This window comes from Epithele typhae, assembly GCF_022376455.1.
Source record: "Epithele typhae strain CBS 203.58 chromosome Unknown BXZ73scaffold_44, whole genome shotgun sequence".
Classification (NCBI taxonomy): Eukaryota; Fungi; Basidiomycota; class Agaricomycetes; order Polyporales; family Epitheliaceae; genus Epithele; species Epithele typhae.
The window spans coordinates 251-25,380 of record NW_025954235.1 but is presented as its reverse complement, the minus strand read 5'-3'; the positions used below and the strand labels follow the sequence as shown (position 1 = coordinate 25,380).

The 25,130-nt window shown below is 60.8% G+C and overlaps 7 protein-coding genes across 7 annotated transcripts; 2 read left to right on the top strand and 5 right to left on the bottom strand.

Moving 5' to 3' along the window:
- Positions 1 to 1,469: 1,469 nt before the first annotated feature.
- On the bottom strand, positions 1,470 to 2,663 carry BXZ73DRAFT_103746 (uncharacterized protein; the record flags this gene model as incomplete). The annotated part of the gene is made up of 1 exon (XM_048015675.1): positions 1,470 to 2,663. One exon carries the CDS (start codon positions 2,661 to 2,663, stop codon positions 1,470 to 1,472), a length of 1,194 nt encoding a protein of 397 aa, XP_047875357.1.
- A 3,137-nt stretch (positions 2,664 to 5,800) lies between these two features.
- BXZ73DRAFT_34282 (kinase-like domain-containing protein) lies at positions 5,801 to 6,001 on the bottom strand (the record flags this gene model as incomplete). The annotated part of the gene is made up of 1 exon (XM_048017842.1): positions 5,801 to 6,001. A coding segment is annotated over one exon (201 nt), but the record flags the coding sequence as incomplete, so codon positions are not given.
- A 2,803-nt stretch (positions 6,002 to 8,804) lies between these two features.
- Positions 8,805 to 9,249, top strand: BXZ73DRAFT_50881 (fungal hydrophobin; the record flags this gene model as incomplete). The annotated part of the gene is made up of 3 exons (XM_048020523.1): positions 8,805 to 8,930; positions 8,988 to 9,149; positions 9,208 to 9,249. 3 exons carry the CDS (start codon positions 8,805 to 8,807, stop codon positions 9,247 to 9,249), a joined length of 330 nt encoding a protein of 109 aa, XP_047875355.1.
- Positions 9,250 to 10,063: 814 nt separating this feature from the next.
- Positions 10,064 to 12,648, bottom strand: BXZ73DRAFT_79396 (uncharacterized protein; the record flags this gene model as incomplete). The annotated part of the gene is made up of 6 exons (XM_048023079.1): positions 10,064 to 10,209; positions 10,281 to 11,271; positions 11,385 to 11,614; positions 11,881 to 12,169; positions 12,280 to 12,508; positions 12,563 to 12,648. 6 exons carry the CDS (start codon positions 12,646 to 12,648, stop codon positions 10,064 to 10,066), a joined length of 1,971 nt encoding a protein of 656 aa, XP_047875354.1.
- A 1,644-nt stretch (positions 12,649 to 14,292) lies between these two features.
- Positions 14,293 to 17,188, bottom strand: BXZ73DRAFT_91395 (alpha-glucosidase; the record flags this gene model as incomplete). Its single annotated transcript, XM_048025959.1, has 11 exons — positions 14,293 to 14,539; positions 14,616 to 14,728; positions 14,761 to 14,904; positions 14,956 to 15,402; positions 15,458 to 15,855; positions 15,907 to 16,011; positions 16,070 to 16,147; positions 16,198 to 16,449; positions 16,478 to 16,626; positions 16,697 to 16,838; positions 16,966 to 17,188. 11 exons carry the CDS (start codon positions 17,186 to 17,188, stop codon positions 14,293 to 14,295), a joined length of 2,298 nt encoding a protein of 765 aa, XP_047875353.1.
- Positions 17,189 to 17,622: 434 nt separating this feature from the next.
- BXZ73DRAFT_79394 (uncharacterized protein) lies at positions 17,623 to 21,252 on the bottom strand (the record flags this gene model as incomplete). The annotated part of the gene is made up of 7 exons (XM_048023078.1): positions 17,623 to 18,393; positions 18,450 to 18,641; positions 18,776 to 19,882; positions 19,946 to 20,107; positions 20,533 to 20,645; positions 20,806 to 20,993; positions 21,035 to 21,252. The coding sequence occupies 7 exons, from the start codon at positions 21,250 to 21,252 to the stop codon at positions 17,623 to 17,625; spliced, it is 2,751 nt and encodes a 916-aa protein (XP_047875352.1).
- Positions 21,253 to 21,973: 721 nt separating this feature from the next.
- Positions 21,974 to 24,744, top strand: BXZ73DRAFT_91394 (MFS general substrate transporter; the record flags this gene model as incomplete). The annotated part of the gene is made up of 14 exons (XM_048025958.1): positions 21,974 to 22,127; positions 22,327 to 22,387; positions 22,443 to 22,605; positions 22,653 to 22,693; positions 22,748 to 22,778; positions 22,833 to 22,862; positions 22,926 to 22,972; positions 23,028 to 23,118; positions 23,164 to 23,247; positions 23,300 to 23,350; positions 23,404 to 23,696; positions 23,745 to 23,878; positions 24,025 to 24,371; positions 24,427 to 24,744. The coding sequence occupies 14 exons, from the start codon at positions 21,974 to 21,976 to the stop codon at positions 24,742 to 24,744; spliced, it is 1,845 nt and encodes a 614-aa protein (XP_047875351.1).
- Positions 24,745 to 25,130: the final 386 nt, after the last annotated feature.

Here is a 25,130-nt window from a genome sequence, read left to right as displayed (position 1 = left end):
AGTATCGAGTACAATACTACTATCTTATTGGCTTTGTCTCCTGTTCAACGCCCGGAGGGCCAAGCCCTATAGTGGGCGCTACGTACAGTAATCTAGCTAGCGAGAGAAGAGATGTGTATACGGGACGGATGACGTGTCGGCATCGCGGGGGCCGCTAGTGACTACATCAAATCTACCAATTTCGGACCGGCGGACTATCACGGTTGTGTCGTGCTTGGTGTCGTGAACCTCAAAGCGAAATGCACATCTCGCGAACACTTGCGCATCAGATATAACATTTTTCACCTTGCGACTGATGGCCTTCAATCACATAAACATATGGGTCTTTCCTCGATCTCGTTCAGTTCTCCTCCGTTTGCTGTAAGAATATACATATGAGGTACATGGCTCTAGTTTAAGATATATCACCAAATTCACCAAATCCGAGAGGGATTGACGCAAGAGCGGGAGAGAGACGACACTCGGCGCAAACGTTTTGCACATGGATCGGATGTAAGCCGGTGTAGGCCTAGTAGACGCGCTGTTCTGGGAAATAACCTCGCCTCAGGCCATGCAATGATTTGCAATCCATGCATCTAACTTCCAAGGGTCGAAGCGTGAAGGTGTGGTGGAGGAGAAAGAAGTGCGGCGGCGGCGGCGGCAGTGCCGCGGGACTCTGCTGGCAATTTGGCTGCAATCACACCCACTTCCTATCCACAACCGTCCACCTCACCCGATCAAGACACCGCTGGCGACACGGGGACGCACGGCAGGACGGAGAGAAAGAATCGACAAAACTGAGTTCCATGTAGCAGTCTATCTACATGCAGGCGAGGGCGGCGGCGGCACCCGGCGTGCCGCGGTCGGACTCAGAGCCCGAGCCTCGCGCCGTCCGGATCTCGAGGGCCAGCCCAAGGGGAGGAGCGCGTGCGGGTGGGGAAGGGGGGACGGGAGTACTAGCAGAGGGAGAGACAGCGAGCGAGAGCGAGAGCGCGGCCGACCGGCGGGGATGCGCGTCCGGGGGACTTGCGGCGCAGACTACTCGGCGATGGCGAGGCTACGGGCCAGTGGGAGGAGGAGAGGGAGGGATGTGGTGGACGGTACGGATACACTATCTACTTGGGTTTGCGACGGACGGGGATACGGAAAACAGGGTTACGACGGCGATTATACGACGAGGGAGAGACGGGTAGAGCGGGAAAAAAAACCAGGGCCGGGGGACCAACGCGATACTACTAAAGCCAGTGAGAGTAGGAGAGTTCGCAAAGAGATTAGGTATTAACGATTATGCAAGCTAGTGGTACGTCATCTGTGCAACAACCGGACGAGTCAGCGACATCGCGGGGCGGCAAGACGGAACGACTCACAATCGTCAGCAGGTCGTGAAAGGCTGAAGGATCGCGAGGGTCGAGGTCTTGCAGGTCGGCCAATTGCAGCAGGTGAACGAATGCCGCCGTCCAGACGACGGACAAGTGGAGAGGGAGCGCCCTTCAGCCGTCAAAGGGGGAGTTCGAGGGGAGGAACGTCGTCGACAGCGGCGACCGCCGGCGGCGCGGCGAGGGCGGGGTGAGCAGGTCTTCCTCGACGGCGCGCTTGCGCGACGACGACGACGACCTCGGGCGCACGGCCGCGCGGTCGCGGTGTCGCATGATGAGCGTCGCGACGAGCTGCGGGACGGGGAGCACCGCTGGCTGGAGAGGCAGGTCCTGCGCCGGGCGCGAGGCCTGGGCCTCGAGCGTCCGGCGGGCCGCGCGCTCCGCGGCGGCTCGCGCACGATCGGCGGCGGTGGTGGTGGCCTGCGATTGCTCGATCGCGTGGTGCGCAGATTCCTCGGTCGAGGCGGGCGCGGTTGGCGACGGCGGCGGCGGGGGTCTGTAGCCCATGTCGACGAGGTTGTGCCAGATGCGGTCGACGAGCACGGCGTCCTGGGCGGACAGCACGTCGTCGTCCGAGCCGGCGGCGGCGGATATGGACTCGGCGAGGCGGGAGAGGCGCGCGCGGATGTGGAGGGCGATGCTGCTGTGCATCGCGGCGAGGAATGCGGCGTCGGCGACGACGCGACGGGCCTTGCGCGAGGGTGGGGGAGGAGTGCCTGCGCTCATGCTCTCGCGGCGGCCGGCTGGCCGTTTGCGGGAGCCCGCGAATGGAGGAAGGGAAGGGGTGGAGGATTTGGAGGACGAGGTGGGAGTGGAGGATGGAGTGGAGGGAAAGGCGACGGCATGCAGCTGCTCTTGCGGCAATTGAGCATCGGTGGGGAAGATGGAGCCGGGGACGCAGGAGTTGGAGCGGCGGCGGATGATGTCGATGTGGGAGATGCGGCGGTGGAAAGGGAGTGCGTTGGCCTTCGTCGTGTTCTCACCGTCGTCACCATAGCCCGCTCTTGCTCCGACTACGTTCGGCGCGCCGTGTCCAAAGTCGCTGAGGGCGCGTTTGCGCGAGCTGGCGGGAATCGGGACCGGGGCGGACGGGAAGGAGATGGCGGCAGGCTGCGGGACATCGGCGCACACGCTGAGGACGCCGAGGCGGGCAGCAGCGTTGGCGTTGGTGATGGAGACGGTGGGCGAGGCCTTCTTGATGACGGGCAGCTTGAAGTGGACCTTGAGGGAGCGGGTGGATGGGGCGTTTGTCCGCGAGGAAAGCCTGTGCGGCATCGGGATAGGGGAGGGGGATTGAACGAGCTGCATGGCGAGGGTTGTGCAGGACGACGACCAGCGCGGCTCGTGCAGTGAGGGCGGAAAGGACAAGAAAGGAATGTGCGGGAGGCGAGTGCTAAATGGCGAGCATTGGTGAAGGAAAGGTGGTGGTCAGAACATGCGCGGAGCCGTCGCCAGCTCGCTCCCCATCGTTTCAGCCCGGATCACGGTCCTGTGACCGCTGCCCCGCCCGCTAGCTCTGGCGCACGCGGCACAGCGCTCTTCAGCTCATCTTCATGCTCAACTTGTCCTCGTCCCACCACGCTCGTTTGCGCATCAACAACGGCGTTGGTCAAAAGCTCAATGTTTCCCAGTGGCGCATCGACGGTAGACCAGCCCCCCGCACCTTGAACTCTCTCGTCTACCCAGGTCTACCCCCGCACGCGCGCGACTTCCATGAACCCCGCCGGCAAACATGATGTGATTTAAACAACCGAAGCCAGCCCGCAGCCGCACGTCAGCGTACGGCATTTCCTCGCAGGCACCTCTGCCTTGCCCCAGCCTCCAGGACACGCCAGGTCAGGCTCATATTCCCTGACACTTGCAGCATCGCTATTGGACCGCCTGCCAGGCTGCCAGCCATAAGACGAACTTGCCGCCTACAGCCCTCCGTGCCGCCGTGCGCGTACGTATGGGGATCGAATGGGCTCTGTGTCATTCGTGCTCGAACATAGCTACTGCGACATCTCCCTTCGCGCCTCCGACACGGTCGGGAACTCTGGTGGAGACTTCGATGTATTCCGCTCTCTCAACCTAGAACACAACGCGAACGACGTCCATGGACAAACTCGGCGTCAAAGAATCGACCGGCACCCTTCGGCACGAACAAGTCCCGCGTCAGCACCCCCCTCCGAAAGAAAGCAATCTTCTCTGCCCTATCCGCCATCTCTGCGCCGCTTGTACTGCAGACATTTCTCCACCAGCACCCGCTCTCGCAGCCGAACGAACTCGTTGCGGACAACCCGGATATTTTTGATTGGTTTTCGGTGCGCGGAGTGGCCCAGTAACACAGTACAGGAGAGCTCACCCTGTGGGTGTCCATTACACAGGGCACCGTAAACCCGGCCATCCATGGAGTACACTCCCTACGCCCAGACGACCGCCATCGCGCTGCGTATGATACTAGCCAACCGTCGCCGCTTCATCTTCATCAACCCTGGCGGCCCGGGTTGCATCAGCCGCCGAGTTCACGCAGCACGGCGGCACGCACATCTCGCGCGACGCGCGTCGTCGGCCCTCCTTCGACGTGCTTGGCTTTAACCCGCGCGGGGCCGCGGGCTGGTCGATCCCGGTCCGCTTTTGCCTCGCCGACCCCTCTGCCAGGTGGGGTGTTTCGGCCGCGCAAGAGTGCCACCAGCCGCTCCACGCAAGCCAATCAACAGCTCTTCCACAGGCGGACGAAGCTTGTTGCACGCCGATGCAAGTGCACCATTGGTCGGACACTGAGGACGACGCCGGGGATTCGTAACGTCGTCTTCTGAGCAATCTTTGGGTCGTGACTGACACGCGCGCAGAACCACGGGTCAATTCTGGACCAGTAAGTACTTAGCTTTCGGCCATGTGCCCTGAGAAGGCGAAGCGCGTCGTCATCGACGGCGTTCTGGACGCGGAAATCTACCGCCGCACGGTGCGGACGGTGGAACTCAGCATCGACGACGCCGTTGGATCACGCGGCCAGTCCAGCCAGCTGTCCCATCTACGAGCCCACCGCCGACCGCATGCGCACGCGCGACAAATTCCGCTTCCTCGACGCTCTCGAACCAGAACCTGTGGAGATCCCCCTCCGCGTTGGTTCCCCCTTCGCAAAACCACTCGACTTCCCCTCGTCGCAAACCCGATCCGCACAACGAAGCCCTCCCCACTGCGCGCTCGCGCCACTCCTCCTCCTCGCGCGACCGCCGCGCGACCCCGGAACTCTGTCGTCAAGCTTCAAGGCGGACCACGGACGCCAAGTGTTCGCTCGCAGACGGCTTCGGCCCGGGGGACCCGCCGTCCTCCCGCGCGCACCGCCGCCACACATCGCGACCGCCGCGCTCACGGTCCTCCAGACTCCGGGCGACGTTCGGCAGCGCACCCGCCGCTCGTCGTGTCGACGCGCATGCGATCCGGTGACGCCGCCGCCGCCGCCGCTCAGGGCGTGCGCGCGCGGCGGTTCCCCCCGGCCCGGTGCTGCTCGAGCAGGACTCGGTCGGACACAAGCATTGAAGTTGTCGTCGCCTTCGACGAGGCGCCTGCCAGAGGAGGGACGTCGACGGTGTGCGGGCCGGACGGGATGCCATTCGTCGGAAGCGTGCGGCGAGCGGCGGCGGGGTCGGTGCAGTGGTGGCGGCGGATGGTGGAGTTGGTGGATGCGTGGAGAGGGACTGGGGACTGGTTTTTTGTGGTACATACGGATTGGAAGGTTTGTTGCTGCGCCGAGTCGAGGACATACCGTACCTTTGTAGTCCTGGACCACGATGCCTAGGTACTTATTTGTGTAACGCTCAGAGATACGACAAATGCGAACAACCAAAGCGATGCATTGGACAAGGGGCGTAAAACAACAACACGTTCTACAGCAACGAGAGGGGCGCTGTCGCACGAACAGGCCCACGTGGGTATTCGAGATCCTCTGGATCCTCGTATTCCGCAGAGGTGTACTCCACGGCGTTCAGAAGCGCGATGAGCGCCTGAAGTCCTCCGGTTCAGGTGGCAAACAGGTGTCTGGCGCCGGCCTCCAGTCATCTGCAGACGGCACATGAGCTCCCGCCCAGTCGCAACACATGAAAGACACGTACGAAGCGCGGTGCGGCCCTGTCGGACGGCGGTCCACGACGGCTGCTTGACGAACTGCTCTTCGAGCTCCCTCACCGAGATGCGCTGCGCCGGATCCTCCGCAAGCATCTGCAGGACGCTCGTCGGTCAGTGCCGCCACGGCGGTGAAGGCCGAGGAAGACCCACCATGCAGACGAGAATCCAGTGGCCTCCTCGATCTCCCAGATGCTCGCAGCTGCAGAGGGAGGCGCTCCCCGTGCTCGCGCGCGATCCCCTCGAGGGTCCTCGCGCGGAACTTCGTCGAGGCCGCCATCCCCAAGATCTCCGCGACGACGAGCCCCATGCTCCACACGTCTGCGCGCGTGCCGAAAGGCGTCGCCGGCGACCATCTCTGGGGACATGTAGGGGAAGGTGCCGAGGAAGGACGTCCTGTGCCACTCGTCGTAGCCCGCGACGGGCACCGCGCGCGCCATGCTGAAGTCCGAGAGCACGGCACGGCCGTCGTCGGCGATGAGGACGTTGCTCGGCTTGATGTCGAAGTGGCCGATCCCCAGGTGACGGAGCACGCATAGAGCGCAGATCTGAGACGGGGTGGTCAGCCGATGCAGTCGGTGGATGAGTTTCAGATGCCTACTAGTTCTTGCACGAACAAGTACCGGTCGTACGCGAGAGCTGAATCTTGCTGCGGAGCAGCGTATGCAGATCGGTCGGATAGACGGGCTGTCAGATCGAAGCAGATCAGATACACATCCCAGCGGACGGCGCAGGCGGTACGCACCATGACTAGGAAGATCCTCCCCGCATCCTCCCACGACATGACCAAGGGCACCAGGAACTGAGCGGCCCCAGCACGCTCCCTAACAGCCGCCATGGCTTCCTTCTCCCTCACGAAGGTCGCGCGGCGGAAGTGGTTCGCAGCGGCCTTGGCCTTGTCGACCACCTTGACCGCGTACGTCTCGCCACCCGACGAACCACGGAGCACCGTGCTCGTGGCGCCCTCGCCGAGGCGACGGGTCATCACGAACGTGGCCCCATTGTGCGACAGAACGGGAGAGAACGAAGACGCGTAGGCCGGGGGCTGAGGCTGGTCCACGGCCACCTCGTCGAAGGGGTTGAAGTTGAAGCAAGAGACATACGGTGGCGCCGGCGTCAGAATTGGTTGGGGAGCAGCCACCGGGGCGACTGGAGGCGAAGGGCGAGTGTTGACGTTCGCCACGGCGTAAAACGTGCTCTTGTCATAGGGGCGCATGAACGCCTGGTGGCCAGCCTGGTTGGAATCCGTGAAGTGGCGCGGGAGAGCAGGGACCGGAGGAGGGGACCACTGAGCCGTGCCGGCCTCAAAGCGTTGACGTGCTGCCACTGTCCATGTTGCGCGACAGGAGGTGGGGGAGGGAGGAGAGGGAGAGCTTGGAAGGGAGAGCGTTGCATCGTCCGTGGTGGATATCTGCCAGTCGCGGGGCCGGGCGCCGGCGTCGCCCAAATGTTTCCACCGGGCCCGTGGTTGACCACCGGAGGTCCTTGGTTGACCACCGGAGTCTCAAACGGCTCCATAGAGAGGCGTGAAATTGGCGCATAGGCGGCCGAGGCTTCTCAATCCCCCATTCGTGTCTCTGTGAGGTGCCGTGCGGCAGGAGCGGTGGTTGTTCGTGACCGTCCAAGGGTGGTTGGGGACGAGGCCCAATATCGAGAAGTCCGGAAACTGCGCCCACTCGTTGGGCATCGGCGCGGCCCACGCAGACGGGCTAGACGAGCACCTCGCGGGCGATCGAATGCGGTGAGGTTCATAAAGCGAGCGTCGGGATGACGCGCGTGTGCGGGTTGAAGCTGCATAGGGAGGAATGGGGGTGCGACGGTGTTAGTGGTGGTGTGACGGAGGCGTGTGGAACAGCAAGAACGGTCTGACGGTCGACAGACCAGGAGGGTATCGTGAACGTCGTGGAGGGAGAAGTAGAGCAATATGGGGGGATGGTGGGAGAGAGCAGCAACGTGCCTTGTGGCCTGGGCACAAAGCGCCTTGCGCTTTTCAGCCATCCGTGTTGATTGTTCTTTTGACGCCCGTTTGTTCCTGCCACCCTATACGGATAGTGGCGCAAGAGCTGTTTCTTATGGTCGTAACCGAGAGCGGTAAGTATAAATGCATCCATCGGGTTATCCGTGGCTGGATGGTGATCATTGAAGGAGAGACATCCCAAGGCCAAAACGTCAGGACGACTTTGGCAGACCGGTTCCTACCAGCCAGATCCTTCTGTAGATACGTGAGGATCCGTTATTGAGCACAATGAGATAGAAACATACATACCACACATGTTTTAAGCAACAACCCTGCAATTGGCAGTCCTCCGACACCCGCTCGACGCCGTGCAAATTGCCATGACGAAATTTACCCGCTATCAGCAATCGGGTGTTATTAGCCACGGCAGATACTACAATTGCGAAGACGAGACATACTCGATTGAGCAGTTTCCAGGCCACCGCTAGTGGAAACTCGTCTGTGTTGAGCTGGTCTTGCGGAAGGAGGAATGTGGTCGCTGGCGCCGGCGCACAGTGGTTGCCACGTGGACGGCAGGACCCGGAAAGAGTAGGACCCCGAGGCGCCGGAGCTCAAGCAAGACATCATTAATTGGGCGAACTTGCGCGTATCCACACCTATCCGCCTTCAAGAAGACTTCACTGCCACTCACCAACTCCTCAGAACACCCGGTTTCAATTGATTTTATGGCTAAGATTTCGCAGGCAAGCTTCGTTTCCGCCCAACCTTGCAGCCCTTGTACGTCCCCCACTGTCTCCCACTCCGACTCGGACCAAGTCTAACAAAAGCATGCGCCAGACTCAGTGCGGATTTGAGAAGCGCAGCGAACCTACACCGCCGCGGCCCCGAGCCTGTACTCCACGACGACCGCGCCCCGGGGCCGGAGCGACTGGACCGTCGAATTGCTCCCAAGCTGCAGCGCCAAGGCACACAGCCTCCGTAACACCGTCACCGCAGGGGTGTGTCAGCCGTGAGTCCAAAATCAGCTTCAGCAATACGGTGCGCGCGCGGGCAAAGCGGAGCGTCTCCACATGTTCTCGGCACGCTGTGGCTCCTTGCCGGCAAGACCGGCTTCTCTCGTTCGGACATTGCATCGCGGTGCGTTGTTTGCGTGGGCGAGAGCGTGGGCGCGGCCGCGGAGGATATTGACCTCCTACCGCCTATGACGTCCGGTGAGGAAATGGGCTGGTGCGATGCTGCGTATGATGAGTGTCTGACGAAATTGTTTGGGCTCTAGCACGGCTTGCGGCACGCGTGCAGGGGTATATAAGGGTGCTGGAGGGACAGGTCGACCCCAACACACCGCCCTCGCAGCTCATCCACCCAAGTACTCACACCATCCATCCAACATGCAGTTCACCGCCATTGTGACGCTCGCGGCCTCCCTCTTTCCCTTCCTTGCGGCCGCCAGCCCTCTCGAGTCGCGCCAGACGTGCAGCACCGCTCCCATCCAATGCTGCCAGACCACCACGACGGTAAGCAACTGCAATTTAATCGAGGCTTGCCTGTGCGCTCAACAATCATCCCCTCAGGCTGGATCCGCCGCCGGGACCTCCATTCTCGACTCGATCGGCGTTGTCGTCCAGGACGTGAACGTCCTCCTCGGCCTTACCTGCTCCCCCATCAGCGTCGTCGGGGTCGGTAGCGGCGACGCTTGCGATGCCCAAGCGGTGTGCTGCCAAGACAACAGCCACGTACGTTCCACAGTACATGCTCGTAAAGTGAGATGCTGACGGTACTTTGGACGCGCAGGGTGGCCTCGTGTCCATTGGCTGTGTCCCGGTCACTCTCTAAATGGTCTACGCAGGGCCATTTTCGCTCGAATGGACGTCGTAGCCTGTACCTAATGTGTTCTTTTGTGACCAAGCCACCGAAAAGAATTGAATATACTTACTGCGAACCAAGTGCCCGACTTGAAAATTGCCTTCATGATACCAACCCTTCGCTTCTGCCAGTACTATGCGGACCGTTGGCAAGTACGGTGGAATCCTGCGGATTCTACAGATTCCACCGTTCTTCATCGGCGTCCAGTGGTTCTCTCCGTTTTTTCCCATGCCATACAGTAACGTCCAGTAGCCTATGTAGACATGGTGCCCAGTAAAACTAGCAATGTAAGCTGACATCCGGTGGATGATACCGCACAACGCCACAGTCACAGTTGAATTCGGCGGCGGAGTTCGCTGCATCTCAGTAAACAGCGGCCACAGCGTACTGAAAGTGACCTGATTAGCCCGGGCCCTGGACGCGGTGCGGAAGTACAGCGGTGTACTGATTGTTCGCAGTGAAGTACACTGGCATCCGCTGAATACACACACTGCAGCACCAGTGGATACCGTCGAACTCTGCACGTGGAAGCCACTGGACTGGGTCGTTACAAGTTGTCCCCCAAAATGATGCCAAAAACCGGAAATATCCACTGGATTCCACTGGATATCGCCGGTGTTCAACGGTGGACGCTGGTGATGCTAACGGCGGGCGTAGAACTCGCTTCTGCTTCATGCACAGACTGTATTAACGGCGATGTTGATTATGTACACATAGGACGGTACGAAAGCATGTCATAACTCATAAAAGCATAGCATGTACAGTGATGTTCGTCGACGCCCGCTCAGAGCAGCTTCTCGAGGGCCTTTCCGAACGCCTTCTTCGCGCCCCCAGGCCCGTTTAGCCGCTCCAGCCGACGCCAGTCCTCCTTGCCGTACGACAGCATCTCCATAAGATTGACCTCGCGCGCCTCCTCCGCCCGACCCTTCCCTTTCCCCGGTCGACGGCAGGCAGCTCGACGTCGACATCCATCGCATCCTCCTCGCTCCGCTGCACCTCACGGAGGTGGCGATGCGCGCGCGAAGTCTTCGGAGGGGAGTACTCCATGTCCACGCTCGACTCGCTGTCCGCCGCCACGGGGGTGATGTGCAACTGGTCGCGCCCGCCAAAGCTGACGCGTCCGCGCTGGGGCACCGCAGGGGGCCGCGAGACGACCCGGGTGCTCTCCGCCTGGGGGAGCTCGCCGCGCAGCCATCTGTCCTGGCTGAGCACGCCCTCGACCTCCGCCGCGTCTTCGGAGCCCCTGCGGTTCGACGCGTCGCTGACGCCGCTCGCAGTCCCCGCTTCCCCGCCCTCCTCCTCGTCGGAGTCGTCGAACCTGTAAAGTGCCTCGCTCGCACCCTCGCGCATGACCAGGAGCCGCCTGTCTGCCTTCGCGAACGACCCCGTCTCCTCGCACAGCCTCCGCACGATGTCCTCGTGGAAGCCGTGGTTCTGGGCCATCGTCTGCACCACGAGCTGCATCACGTACGCCTGCAGCAGCTCGCGCTCCGCCGCGGGCACGGCGTTCACGAACCGCGCGTCCGCTGCGCGCGGCGACGACAGGGACGTGCCCGCCCCGGGCAGGTACGCGGACGCGGCGGGAGCGTGATGGTGCGCGTGTGGCCGGGCCCGGAGGGGAACAGGAACTGGAAGGAGTTCTCGCGCGAGAGGCGTCGCTGCCAGGCTGGAGCCCGACGGAGGCCGAGTGAGGTCCGTCGGGCACGAGGGTCGGTAGGTGGCGTGCCGGGTGGTCGTAGAAGATGTCTGGGGTGACGGAGCCGCCGAGAGTGTGGCGGCGTGTGTGCCCGGCGCTCTTCGACGGCTGAGGGGGAGGGGCGATGCGGGATGAGGACGCTTGAAGCTTCGCTCGTCGAGGGATTGATGGGAGGAGTGCGAGTCACCCTTGTCGGCGAGGTGGGACGGTTGCGGCATTGAATGGTCCTCGAAATGCACGCCGGTGTGCTTCCGCTGGACAGTTTCGCTGGCAGGGTGGTCCTCCGTTCGGCACCGCTGGCTTTGGTCCCGTTAGACAGCACGCCAGCATCCAACAAGCTCTCCAGACGAGGGCCATCGAGAGGAGGGAGAGGACCTGCGGGCTTCGGCCGCTTGGAATCGCGTTCCACCTTCGATGGAGAACTCAAGGGACGCTTTCGATCGGCATTGAGCAGTTGTTCAGGGTCGAGTTTCGCATTGTTCCTACCGGGGCTCAAGTTGCTAAGAGGGAACAGCGCGGAGCTCGTGGAACTGGCGCTGGAGGAAGCCCCGAGACGCGGAGCGAATACCGGCTGGCTGAGCGGCTGGCTGAACGGGTGGTGAGGTTGACTGAAGGGGTGATGCTGCGGCAGGTCGACGTCTATCCATCCAGCATGAGGTCGTCGTCACGGGTTGCCGCACGGGCGGGGATGGGGACTCGACAACCGTAGGTGCGGGCGCGGTCCGCGAGAAAGGCGTTTTCTTCGACCCCCGTGGTACTTTGCGCTCGACAGTGCGCGTCCTCTGCACGGTGACGGTTTCGGTGGTGACGACTTGGCTCGAACTGGGCGAGCGCGCGTTCTCGTCGGCTCTCGACGGGCGTGCGATAGTAGAGGGACCGGGGTCTCGTCGCCTCCCCCCGCGCACAGGGGGCCACGATGGAACTGCTCGTCCGGGTACAGGGGTGGTCGTCGTCTTCTGCGTCTGCACGACGGTCGATATCAACTGCGTCGCATAGCGTGTCCCCCATATCGCTGGCCTCCGCTTCATCCTCGATGTTGCGTCTTCGAGCCTTGCCACCCAACTCGACACGAGTCTTGCCTTTCGCATCAGAGAGCGCCTTGTTGAACGCGCCCTCGTCCAGCCGCGGAGGCTCCTTAGGTTTCGGGGACGAATCGCACGAAGCATCAGGTTGACTATTCCGACGCTGGGAAACCTGGGCAGCGGAGAGCTAGCCGCAGTAGGAGGAACGGATGACGAGGGAGCCTCTGGCTCCGGAGTGGCGAAAGTGATCTCTTCCCGTTCCCGACGGTGGATACGCCGCACGTGCTTGCGACGGGGGCCGGAGAGTGGCTTCGCTCCCGGCGGTGTCTTCCCTTGGCCCGATCTGATTGGGGAGAAACTGGCGCGCCCGGTGCGGCCTCGGCCTCGGGTGGAGGTGTTCGTGACTCTTCCGTCGTGGGGGCGAAGCGCCTGATGCAGGTGCATCCGAGAGCTTGGTGCCGGCTCTTCGACAACGGGGATAGCTGCCTCGACAACTGGGCCCGCAACAGGTCTACAGACCGAAGCGTATTAGCACATGTGAAGTAGGAAAGAGAGGAATGCTTACGAAATTGCGAACAGATTGTCCCCGACATCGTCATCATGTCTCTCGTCGAGCTTCCCGCCACGGGGAATTGGCTGATCCGTCAACATCTTCGACGTTTCGACTTCCTCGTCGATGCTTCAGACGCCGTGGCAGGGTCTTGCGCTTCCTCTATATCGTCCACATCGCGGTCGAAAATGTCTACTTCCATACGATAGTCGTCCGACCCAACAGGACCCGCCAACTCATCGCTTTCGCTGTCGTGTCGCCGTCGTCGTCCTTATATTCGTCGCTATCAGTGTCGCCATCGTCGTCGCTGTATTCTAGCTCGATTACTTCTTCCTGCCGTGTCAGGGTATGTCGACGGCATCGTCTTCCTCGTCATCGGAGGCTTCAACAGGGGCGCCGCCCCGTCGCGCAGAGCTTGGTTTATTCCGCAGTGGCCTAGCCTCCACGTCGACACGGATCTTCTTCTTAGGAGGTGCCTGATCTTGAATGTCGCTGACCCGCCTCCGCTTCGCCGCGGGTACGGGTTTCGCCCTCTGGGAGGACGGCTTGCGCGCGCCGTAGTCTTCGACCGTCTCGGCTTGACGACACCTTCGGGCATCGGGATGACCACGCCATCGTCGGCCTCGTACTGCTCGACGGCCCAATCGAACCAGGCCTCGTGCTTCTTGTAGCGCTCCATCCACGACTGCTCAGGATGGCGATCCCCCCCGGGATACTGTCGGCGAGTGGTGAACCAAACGCCGTGCGCGGGAGAAAGAGAGAAACACACACGTTTTCAGACCCCTGTACAGCTTCGTTCCGAGGCGACTGCCGCACGATGGACCGCACGCCGAGAGATACTCGACGAGGGTTCGGTCGTCCGCATCGGTATATTCTACTCGTGGTCGCGGTATCCGAACCGTTCTCCTCGCCGCAGGGGCGGGGGAGGCCTCCGATGTGGACGGTTCGGCGTACCGCTCTGCGACCGCTGAGCTTTCTTCACCAGCGATGCGATTTTCTTGTCCAACCTTTGCTGTTTTTCTCGTAGTAGTTCCGCCACGACTGCCACGGGTGCCTACGGGACCACTTCCACTTCCTCTCGCCTAGGAAAGCCACTGAGCGAGCCAGATTGGGGAAAAGTATTTGACTCACGTTCTCCACTAGGACCTTATAGAGCTTGTTCCCTGACCTGTCCCTCCCATCAGGAAGTATATCGCCAAGTGATGGCAAAGGTGCTCTTCGTCGTCCATGTAAATTGGTACGCCTAGTGAGGGGGACATTGAGCGAAGCGTTCAGCAAAGCCGCACGGGATACGAGGGCACGACGAAGGACTCGACCACTCACTGAGACATCCTGCTCGAAGAAGTATTCTGTCGTGCAGACCGCAGCTAAAGCCGAGTGTTGAAGGAGGGAGCACAAGGAGGACGGCGAGCTCGACGAGTGCGACAGCGACGGCCGGCATCCCCTACCGACGAACGATGCACATGACTTGCGCGCACTGTCACAAACACGTGATTTCAAATCACCACTCTGGTAGTCCAAAATCAAATGATTTGAAATGCCGGGCATTGCCACTATCGTACTACTACAACCACATCCTCAGTTCAACGCAATTGTGAACCCAGAATCGAACGGAACGTCTACATTAACATCCACAACCCCGTTTTCTCCATCAAAGGACACCCTCCCCGCATCCACCGCCTCCCCGTTCACCGTCACGCTCCCTGGCGCTGCGCTCTGTCCCGCAACCCGCACCCGCACGACGTTCACCCGAGAGCGTACCCAAAGTCCCCCGAGACCTCCAGCGTCCCGCTCGAGAACTTGAAGTCCACCGTGGTCGTCGCCGCCTGCTCCACCGAGACCCCATCGTCCGCGTACAGCGATCCCGCCGCGGTGCCGTCCACCCCAGGCGCGACCACGAGCTCAAAGTCGGTCGCTCGGAGCTCCGTGGTCGTCATCGCGCCCGGAGCGCGGAGCGGGAGGACCGCGCCGCCGACGATGTGCACCGGGATGCTCGTCAAGTTGACGTCGGCGAGCGTGGTGGCTCCGGCCCCGGGGCGCCCGCGAGGGAGTGGAAGTCGTAGAAGACTTGCGCGGGCGGAAGTACGCGTCGACCGACGTCGCGTTCTCCTCGATCACGGGCGAGACGAGCACGGACGGCCCGAAGAGGAACTGGGTGTCGACCGCAAACGTCGCCGCGTCCTTCGGGAAGCGTACCACAGCGGACGGAGGACGGGGGTGCCGTCCGTTGATGCGGCGTGGAACGCGGTGTAGAGGTAATCGAGGAGGCGGTAGCGGACGTCGAGCGCGTTTTTCGCCGCGACGGTCGTCGTGGGCCAGCGGTAGAACTCCTGGCTGATCGACGTGTCGCCGTTGTGCTGCAAGGCACTCAGTACGAACGTCACCGTGAACGCGGGGGGAGAACTCACATTACGCATGAAAGGGTAGAACGCGCCTAGCATCGCCCAGCGAGCGCACAGCGTCTCGGTCGTGTTCTCCGCGTACCCGCAAATGTCCGCACCGACCATCGGGACATGGAAGATACCGGCCATGCCGAGGATCCCGTAGATGCTCTGCTTGTAGTGGCTCCACTCGCTGAAGTTGTCCCCGAGCCACTTGCCGACGCGCGTGCCCGCGCCGGCGAACGTCGACCGCGTGATGACCAGCGTACGAAGTCCAGGGCGGCGAGCGAGCATCGCATTGTGCGTCGCCGTCGACATCATCGTCCCGTACAGGTTATGAGTGTCATACTCGATCAGGCCGTTGGCGTGCATAGCGTCAGTGTATGCCGTCTTGTCTGAGAGCGCCCCGGCCCCTGCAAAGTTCTGGATAGCGTAGGGCGGGGCCTGGACGTTGTCGCTCGCGTGGTCGACGCGCTTGACGAGAGGCGCAGGTGCAATTGACTCGACGCGGGTGCGGAGCGCTCATCACGGAGGCAGACGGAGTCGTCGACGTCTGGTTAAAGATCGGTGCATCGGGCGGGGGCGGAGCCGTGGAGCGAGGAGGGGGGAGGTCTTGTTGCTGCGCCTGAGCAAAGGGGTCCGTGCAGGGGTAGTTGCAGAAGCTCGATGGCTCGTTCATGTCGATCCAAGCGCCGTCGATGTCGATACCCGTCTCGGGGTCATAGAATAGCGCGAACTCGTTGTCCCAAAAAGCTTGCGTCTTGTCGTTGAACCAGTCCGGGAACACCGTCACACCCGGCCACACCGCGCCGAGGAAGGGACTGCTGTTGTTGGCCGCCATGAGCCAGACGTCGTCCGCGGTACCACGGTCAAACGGACCGTAATCCTGGTCGGGCAGGTAAGCAATGGCGGGATCCGTCATGAGCACTACGCACACCAGGTTAGTTCGTGACGCGACTGACATCCAAGTAGACTCACCGTATTTCTGGTCGTGATCGTGCAGGTAATCAACGATCTCTCGCATGCGGTCGAGAGGAAAGTAGTCCGGGTCCACGGTGAATATGCGCCGGCGGTCCATGTAGTCTGAGGGGTCTGTTCAGGTCTGCTTTCTCTCCCGGGTCTCCAGCCGATGGCCACTCACCAATATCAGTCCACATCGTCTCGAGGGGGATGCCAGCCGCAGAATAGTTGGTGATCACCTCGGAGACGTCGATGTAATCTGAGTGGAAACTCAGTACGTGCAGTCGTTCCGCAAGCATGAGCACTCACTCTGGTACCCAAACCGGCACTGGTGAAACCCGAATGACCAATACGGCACCTCGGCCGGAGTCCCCACCACGTCCGCGTACTGCCGCACGAGCTCCAACGGGTCGGTCTCGCTGCCGGCGAGGAAGTAAAAGTCGAGCACGCCGCCAATAACGTTGTACTCCAGCGTCGTGGTGTTCGCCTGCGCGTCGTCGACCTTGATATCCATCCCGTTGGAGTTCGCAAGGAAAACGCCGTGCGTGCCTGTCGCCGGTGCTCAAAGTAAATGGGGTGGTTCCCGTACAGGTTGTTCCCCTGTGGCACTCCGTAGCGTCGCGCGACCACATCGTGCGCGTGAAGTTGTGCGTCGGCAGGCGGAACGTATCGGTGTGCTCCCCGAGTCCATACAGGTTCGCGTTCGCAGGCAGGTCGGTTTGACGCGCAGTACTGAGGCTCGAATATGAGAGGGTGTGAGGCGGTGGAGAAGAGGACCTCGGAGGTTGAGGCGCGGTATACGGAGAACGCGAAGGGCGAGGCCGTGTAGTTGAATCGAATGTTGGCCGTGGTCGGATCGGTGGTCGGGTCTGCTGTTGGGCGAGGGAGCACGGACTCTGGGATTTCGTATCGCCATTTGAGGGGTCTGTGATTTTGAGGTGGATCCGGTTCTCTGGATTGTCGTGTCAGCGAGCACTCTTGCGCAGCGTTTGGGGAAATAGGGCAAGAGCTATCCGCTCGTTCGTCCGTCTCGTTCTCCAGGGGACACTCCTAGGTGGAATGTAGACATGAACTCACCATTTTCATACGTGACCTCCAACTTCAGCGCCGCGATGTCCGTTCCGAAAACATTGCATGGCGTACCCGCGAGGACGAGGTTCGCAGTGAGAGCATTCCCCTGCGTGACGACGCTGTCCACGGTGTAACCAGGGCACGCGTCGAGCACCGCCGGGTCGGTCGCTGTTGCACGCACCACAGCGAGGGCGACGAGCTGCGCGAGGAGTGCGACCCGGAGCTTCATGCTGGGAGTGTAGTACGGGTCGGAGACTGGGGCGAGCAGGCTCGGCGGAGCAGTAAATCCTTCCTTCGTTATATATGTACGTCACCGGACATTCTTGGCCGCGGCGACGCACACGAAAGTGGGAGATGGGCGCGTGGACGACGAAGCATCTGACCCGGGACCATTCATGTGACCGAGGTTCTGATGCCAGAAGAGAAGCGAGGGCGGTTGGTGTGTAACGTCGAGCTCAAGGCGCGAGCATCCATGTCTTGGCCATGGGCGGAAGGATAGAGGAGGAGGAGGAGGAGGAGGAGGAGGAGAAGGCGGGCGCATGCACAAACATCGGAAGCGCCCAAAGTGCAATACGCGTGGTCACCGCCACGGGTCACACACTGTTCACTGGTGAACAAGTTCACATTCTCTTTCTTTCTATGAAGCGTACAAACACATGGTCTCTACAACACCAGATCGTCTCCCTTACGCCGTCCTCTGCTTCTTGTTCGCCGGTTCGGACCACCAGATTCGGCCGCGGCGGGCGGCTTAGGGATCACTGCGTACCCGTTCTCATCCATCGGAATGATCCCCGCCGCCCGGAAAAGGTCGGGATCCTTCTTTTTCGCGTCCAAAGACTCTTCCAAGGCTTCCCCGTTCCGTAACGTCTTCACCTTGCGCCAGTTCTTGAGGTCCGCATATTTCTTGAAGATCACCTTCAGGTCCTCGTGAGTGCTGAGCAGCCCGCCCTCGGCAAAACGCATGTCCTCGACATCACCGGGGGCGACAGTGGGTTGATCGGAGGGCGCTTCGGTGGGGGCGACGGCGGGATGGCCGGAGAACACATCGCCAAGGGGCTTGTGGCCGTAATGTTTGGAGTACATCAACTCGTCAATTGCGGAATAGTGTTGACTGGTTACTGCGGCGATGTTCTTGAGGATATCGTATAAGGTATCGTTGTTCACAGGTACAAGCCAGGGTTTTGGGTAGCCCATGCTTATGAACTTCTCGTCGCCACCCCTGTAAACATCGTTACCGCCGTCGCACTCGGCGTAGACACTCTCAAGACGTGTTGCAGCGCGTATACGACTTTTTTTATTGGTGAATTGCGTCACGTTGAATCGCAGGACGAGATACTGGAAGACGTGTACGAACGCCTCGACTTCATCGCTTAGTCGATACGGGCGGGATAAGGGATACTTCAACGACAGGCTCGACTGGAAGTACCAGGGTCCCTAACAGGTCCGATGTGAGCGCGACAGCAGTTGTCGTACAAATGTGTGACACCTACCACTACCGCACGTTGCCGAGGGCCCGTCGCATTGTCCATCAGGGTTTTGGTCTTCGACAGCTCCCAGTCACCGAGGAGCGCCGTTCGCGTGATCTGCTGGGTGGCGTCGTCAAACTCGGAGAGGATGAGGATGCTGTTCGTGCCGATCTGACGATGGAGTGTTTTGGCTTCGCCGCACCACGCCTGTCGTGGCTACAAAGTGAAGCATGAGACGAGTCGTTCTACTAGAAGCGGCGTCATCACGGCAGAACGCACCAGTCATAGCGTTCAACATGAACCCTGAAAGCTCGTGGAAGTTCTCAAATTCCAAAAGAGGCTGAGCAAACCCTCGAGGACGATTCGGTAGTGAACAGTCCCTCATCCTTCGTGCGCTGGACCTTGCCGTTGACTTCGACGTCGCCGCCATAAACGCAAGTGGGGATGTTGGTGACCTTCGCCTCTTTCAGCCGATCGTAGACCTTGTGCTCGAGCTCGATCTCCTCGTGGTCGGGTCGCCAATAGTCCTTGATAGTGTAACCCTTGATCGAGCCGTCCTGCTCGACATGGAAGGCGTGGAAGAGTCGCGGTGCGGGTCCGTGGAGCGCAGAGGTCTGGATGATCGGACGCCCAACCACATACGTCTCGCTTCCGACCGTCATGCGCTGGAGTGGCCACTGCGTGGAGACTGATTCGTAGGTCTCGGTCTTCGGATCACGACACAGAGCGCGGAGAATCAGAGCCCGTTGCGGATCGGCCATCTTCATGCCCCGTGCGTGCGCGAGCAGCCGCCGCTCATCTTCACCGTCGGCCAGAATCACCGACGGATCGAAACCGAGTTGCTGACGATCCATGCGCGCAAGCCGCCAGAAGAAGCGATGCAGTGTCTGATCTTCGCGTGTGCCGTACACGAACTGTTCCGAGATGTGGCACCGCTCGCGATCGATGAAGAGGAGTCGAGCCTTGTCGCGGCAGACGTATACCGCGTACAGATGGGTGCGGTGCTGTCGTCCTAGGATCGCGGAATAGTACTCGGTGATCTGGGTTAGAGACTGACACCCTTTCTCGCTGTAACGTCGTGCCATCCCGCCAGTGTGACTTTGGAACCGGAAGGCTGCGTGGTCGTGCGACGTCTTCACTTGTATAGGAACGACGATGTCGGCGTACGACGTTGCACCAGCGAATTCGTTCATGGCTTGGGCACGAGTCGGAGTCTGTGGGCTGTCGCCGAGTTCGTCGCAGGCCTCGGACTCGTCGGGTGGGTTCGCGGCCAGCAGCTCCCGAGTGCGCTCGGTGTTGAAGTAGATGGAGAGGCTAGGGCGGGTGCGCTGGTGCCCACCGGCGCCGCGGTTGTCGTCTTCCAGGAACCTCGTCGAGGTGTCTAGCAGCAACGTGCGAGGCATGGCTGAACGGCGAGTGTTCGCTTCGGCCAGGAGGACTGAGCGAGCCATTTTTGCCTGTGTGAGTGCTCGCGCATCAGCAAAGCAGAGACGCGGGGCGGGCGAACGCCAAACGCTCACGATCTCGAGTTTGACACGTCGCTCCGACTTCATGGTGTAGATCGAGCCTTCGCTTGGATAGTAGAGCTCCGTGGTGTCCGTTGGATGATCCTCCCCGGGCATGTGTCTTCGCAAGAACTTGTCGATCTGCGTCTCCTCTATGGCGAAGTGTATTCTTTGCATCTAATAACCTGGAGTAAAATTTACGGTAAGATCCAGTGAGTCACGGTGTCGAGCGTGGCAGAAGCAAGCGAGACCCACTGTAGGATGTCTAAATTTCGACAAATGTTGATTCACACTGTGAATTTATATGTTGAGAATGGAGAGGGAGCTTCAAAGTCAGCAGGGAGTAGGGAGTCGGGACGCAGTTGTGGTCGTGATGAGACCTCGGGAAGCGCCGGTCGGCCCTCTGTTGGCGATAGATGTCCATCGCGTGCATGAGCTATCCTGAATTTTGGAGCCAGCCGGACTGCCTTTCAAGCGTGGGCAACACCGTCATTTATTCGTCGTGTGTCGTGGTAGCTTCGTTCTATCCTTCTACTCTCTCCCGACCCATTCGATATCCGGACTCTCTTGTACGTCACTAGGTCGACAGCCTCCGCGCTGACCGCTGCCTCACCGAACTGGTACCCGTCTCTCTCCTCCGCGACCGCGCTGTCCTGCGGGAGCGGAGACGAGGGCCTCCTCCACGAGTTCCCCGTCACGAGATGAGGGGATCGGTCTGTCTGATAAAATAGTATATATATATATCGTGGCGTGTAGAACGCGTGCGATGGGTTCGAAAATACACATGCGATCACGATACCGAAGTACAACCCATTAGTAGCGTATAGGGGTCGACAGAGGCTCTCCATATCCATCGGGATCTCTAGGAGACATACGAGCGACGCTTGCGCTGAGCGCGGATAGTGCGAGGTCGTTCTCGAGACGTTCCGCTGGAAACGTCACAAGCATGCGTGATCGGCATGGCCAGATCAAACGCAGCCGCGAGGGCGAAGCGCGCGGCCAAATGGAGGACGGGGCAAAGTCGCCCGTCTTGCATCGGTAGGTTGCGTATGTTGCGTATGGGCTGGCTCGGGGACGGGGCCCACGAGCGGCGCGGACGCTCACAGCCTGAGGATCTTCTTGAAGCCGCTCTTGGCCGAAGTTTTGGGTGCGCCCGTCGTGCGCCGCGACACATTGGAGGGACGTAGGACCTGGCGCGCGTCCTCGTAAAGGGCGTAGGTATCGCGGGGGGATTGAGCGGACGCGGCGAAGAGGCCGAATGCGTTCGGGGACGCGGGGGCGGCGGCGAAGGTGTAGGTGGGGATGGCGGTGCGGGAAGACATGGTGAGATCCTCGGCGGGTGGGAAGGAGACTGCGGGTGCGGGTGGTTGTGTTGTGGAGGTGAGATGGAGGAGCACTTGGGACTCGGTTCCCGACGATGCGCTGGACGATGTGTGCGGTGGTGGAGACTCACATTCGACGGCGACTGATTAAGTACCGGGGGCGTCGCGACTGATTGCCCGTCGATTGCACCCTCGCGCACGCGAAGTGCCAATCGTTGGACCGCCTGTGGTGCGCCCACACAAGACTGCCATTCGGAGCAGGTGATGGAGCCGAACAAACAAGAGTGCAAAGCGTCGCCCACAAGTGCGACAGTTGCCTGGATACCGAGCACGTGAAGAGAGGCAGGACGGGGCAGGACGTTGACAATAAGCTGCTGCTGAGCGTGTGGAGGAGCAGACGAACGCCAGAGGGCCAGAGCGTTGTTTGCCCCCGTAAGGACCAAACATGACCACGTGGATAGCCGACTCCGGCCGGGCGCGCGGCCGCCGTGTTCAGGAGTCCAGGCGGGTCGCCCGCACGCTCCTTGATTCTGCTCCACTACGTCGTCCACCAGGCACCTTGGCTTGAACGTTGAACAGCGAGAGTGTACCCAAGATCTATTTGGTGATAGTTGGACAGTTGTGGTAGGCCTCACGTATATTTTGCGATGATCGACGCTCATGCCTTACTTTGTTTCTTCGCCTCCTGGCTAAACGTGCACCATAGAACAGCGTAGGAAGCATGTCGGCTTCCAATCCCTCTGAGCGGGACCCTCTACTCCCGCCTTTGGAAGACGCATCGAAGCGACCGACCAGAATCGGACCCTTGGAAATCTCTCGCTCTACCCGCCACGGCATTCTCGCCGGTATATGGGCTGCCACTTTCCTATCCGTGTGTAACATTCCAATGGTCACCGCTTTCTGAATACCGACTCTGTTCTTGTTCTTGTGGTAGTCGCTGAATAGTACGTGTGCCTGGCATGATGACGTCGTGGTTCAACTCTAATCATTGAATCGTCCGGTTAGCGACTCTGGTTGCCACACGTGAGCAGCACTCAGTTCGAACCAGTTCGCTCGTTGATCTGGCACGTTCAGTGCTCCCATCAATCTCTTCCGACTTCAACAAAGCCCACCAAGCAAGCTGGCTCGGTACCTCGTATGCGCCCTACTCATACGAAGCGTGGCCTTAGAGTTTCTGACGTCGCCCGCAGATACCTCCTCGCCACGTGCACATTCACCCCGCTCTATGGCCGCTTGTCGAATATACTCGGAAGACGAGGCGCGAACCAGACCGCCGTATTCTTCGCCGGACTCGGGACCATTGCTTGCGGTTCTCGACAAACATGGAGATGCTCATTGCAGCCAGATTCGTACGTATCCGCCACCATTCGGGCGAAGAACTCGACTCACTCAAGATCTAGCTTGCCGGTCTGGGTGGAGGAGGAGTTTTTACGACCGCCACGTGGGTATCTGCGGTGGGCCAAAGTATGTTTTCGTACTGACACGTAACTTCCAGGATTATCACGAGCGATATGTACAGCTTGAGAGTGAGTGTTGCCAACGCTCTCGATTCTGCAGCTCATAGCTAAATCCGTCTTCAGAACCGAGGCTTGACACAAGGCGTCTCCGCCGTGTTCACCAGTGCAAGTTACGACCTACTCTACCTCGAAGCGCGACGCTGATGCTACTTGCAGATGGGAATGGGATTGGGGGGACCTCTCGGTGGTTTCATCGCCGACCGGTACGACACATGTGACTGGTGCGACTTGACCCTTGTTGACTTCAGGGGATGGCAGACTTGGTTGGCGCTGGGCCTTCCTCATCCAGCTCCCGATGTTCCTGGTATCCTTCATGCTGACGTCCACCTTCCTCCACTATACCACGCCGGTACGCTTATTAGCTATGCAAACGTCTAGCTCTTCACTGAGCCAGAATCACAACCAGGGTGGTAGCAAGAGCACGAAACAGGTGCTCAAACGCATCGACTATGGAGGCACCTTAACGCTGTTGGGAACGGTAGGGTCGTCACTCATCCGTTCGTACGCTATGTAACATGGCAACCTCTCAGGTCCTTTCCTTCCTCATCTTCCTGAGTACCCGTTTCAGCGAAGAGCATCCTGTGCGTCTTCTCGTTGTTTTCCTTCTCGCGTCCTTATGAAACAGACCCCGTAGTGGTCGAGCCCGACGGTCTACGTCCCGCTGGTGCTCTTCGTGGTGTTCTTCGTGACCTTTGTTGTTTTCGAGCTCTGCATCGCGCCGGAGCCCATGCTTGCACCCTTCCTGCTGCGACAGCGCGTACCCGTACTCGTCGGGTTCAGCAACTTCCTCGTCGCAACGTGCAACTTCACCGTCATGTACAACTTCCCGACTTGGTTCCAGACCGTGCTTCTCACGAGTGCGAGCGAGGCTGGCGCTCACCTCATCCCCAACGGAGTCTCGATTTCTCTGGGGTCACTCTTTGCCGGGTACGTTCGACCGCCAGGGCCTTGGGCGGGTGCTGATGGTCCCGCCAGATGGATAATGCACCGCACAGGGCGATACCGCACGCTGAACCTGGTGTTTGGATTGTTCCCGTTCGTGTCGGCGGTGCTCATCTCGCTCATGCGTGAGGACTCGTCACCAGTCATACTCTGGCTCAGCATCGTACGTACGTTCTGCTTCCCCATACAATAATGCCCTCATCGTGTCGTATAGCTCCCGATGGGTTTCGGGAACGCCGTGGTCCTCCAAACCATGCTCAGTACGTCGTCCGGCATCCTTCTCCAGAGTATCTCTAACTACGCACACTCGAAGTCGCCCTGCTCGCGCACCTGCCGCAAGACGCCATGGCCGTCGGCACCGGCTTCGGCCAGCTCTTCCGCGGCATCGGCCAGGTCGGCGGCGTCGCCGTCTCCGCCGCGCTCTTCCAGAGCCTCCTCACCGCGTCCCTGCGCGCGCGCGTCCCAGGCGCGCTGCCCCCGTCCACGCCGGCGTCCGAGATCGAGAGCACGATCTCGCGGATCCGCCACTCGTCCACGCTCGTCGCGACGCTCGAGCCCGCGCTACAGCGCGCCGCGCGCGACGCGTACGCGGAGGCGCTCCGCGCGGTGTTCGTCTTCGCGGCGGTGGCGACCCTCGCCGCGTACATCGTGCGCCTTCCGGTGAGCCTCCGTTCTCCGTCCGTGTGTACGACATCGTCGTTGAGTGCGTCTCCAGATTCCCGATCGGAAACTCGACGCGCCCGAGCCGCGCCCGCGCCGCCGCTCTCTGGGGGAGCTCCCGAACCCGCACCCGGCGGACGCGGAGGAGCTCGCGGAGGAGACGTCTCCGCCTGGGTCGCCCGCGCCGACTGTGTCTCCGCTCGCGCAGGACAGCGCGGTCGCGTCGGAGGCCGAGGACGGGGACGAGAGGGCGGACGACGTGGCGCCGATTCCGGTGCCGAAGCGGCCGACGCGGAGGCTGTCGACGTACGAGAGCTCGGACGGTGGGATGGACCTCGAGGACGAGGTGATTGGAGGGTCTGCGAGGCGGTGAGAGCGGAATGATAGAACGAGGATAGGACCCTTGGACTCTCTTGCGTGGCACGCGTTTTCAGGTAGCCGGTGTTCTGCTGTGCGGAGGTCGGTGCGGCGCAGTGGCACCAGCGTCCACATGAGGGCCCTGAGGCGGGGGTACACTCGGTCGCAAAAATACAGGTTAGACCGATGTCTGACTCTCAGGTTGCGCACACTGCGGATAACGAAGGTCGTAGGCGTACGAGGAGTCGTTGTTGCAGAATGAGATGATCACACAATCCACCTATGCCACCAATCGCCACAACCGTGCGTACATTCCAGCCGCGCCCTCTCGCAGGCAATTGGGCCATCCTGATGCAGGTCCGAGAGATCGAGTCGGCGGTGAGACAGGATAGTGCGCGTATG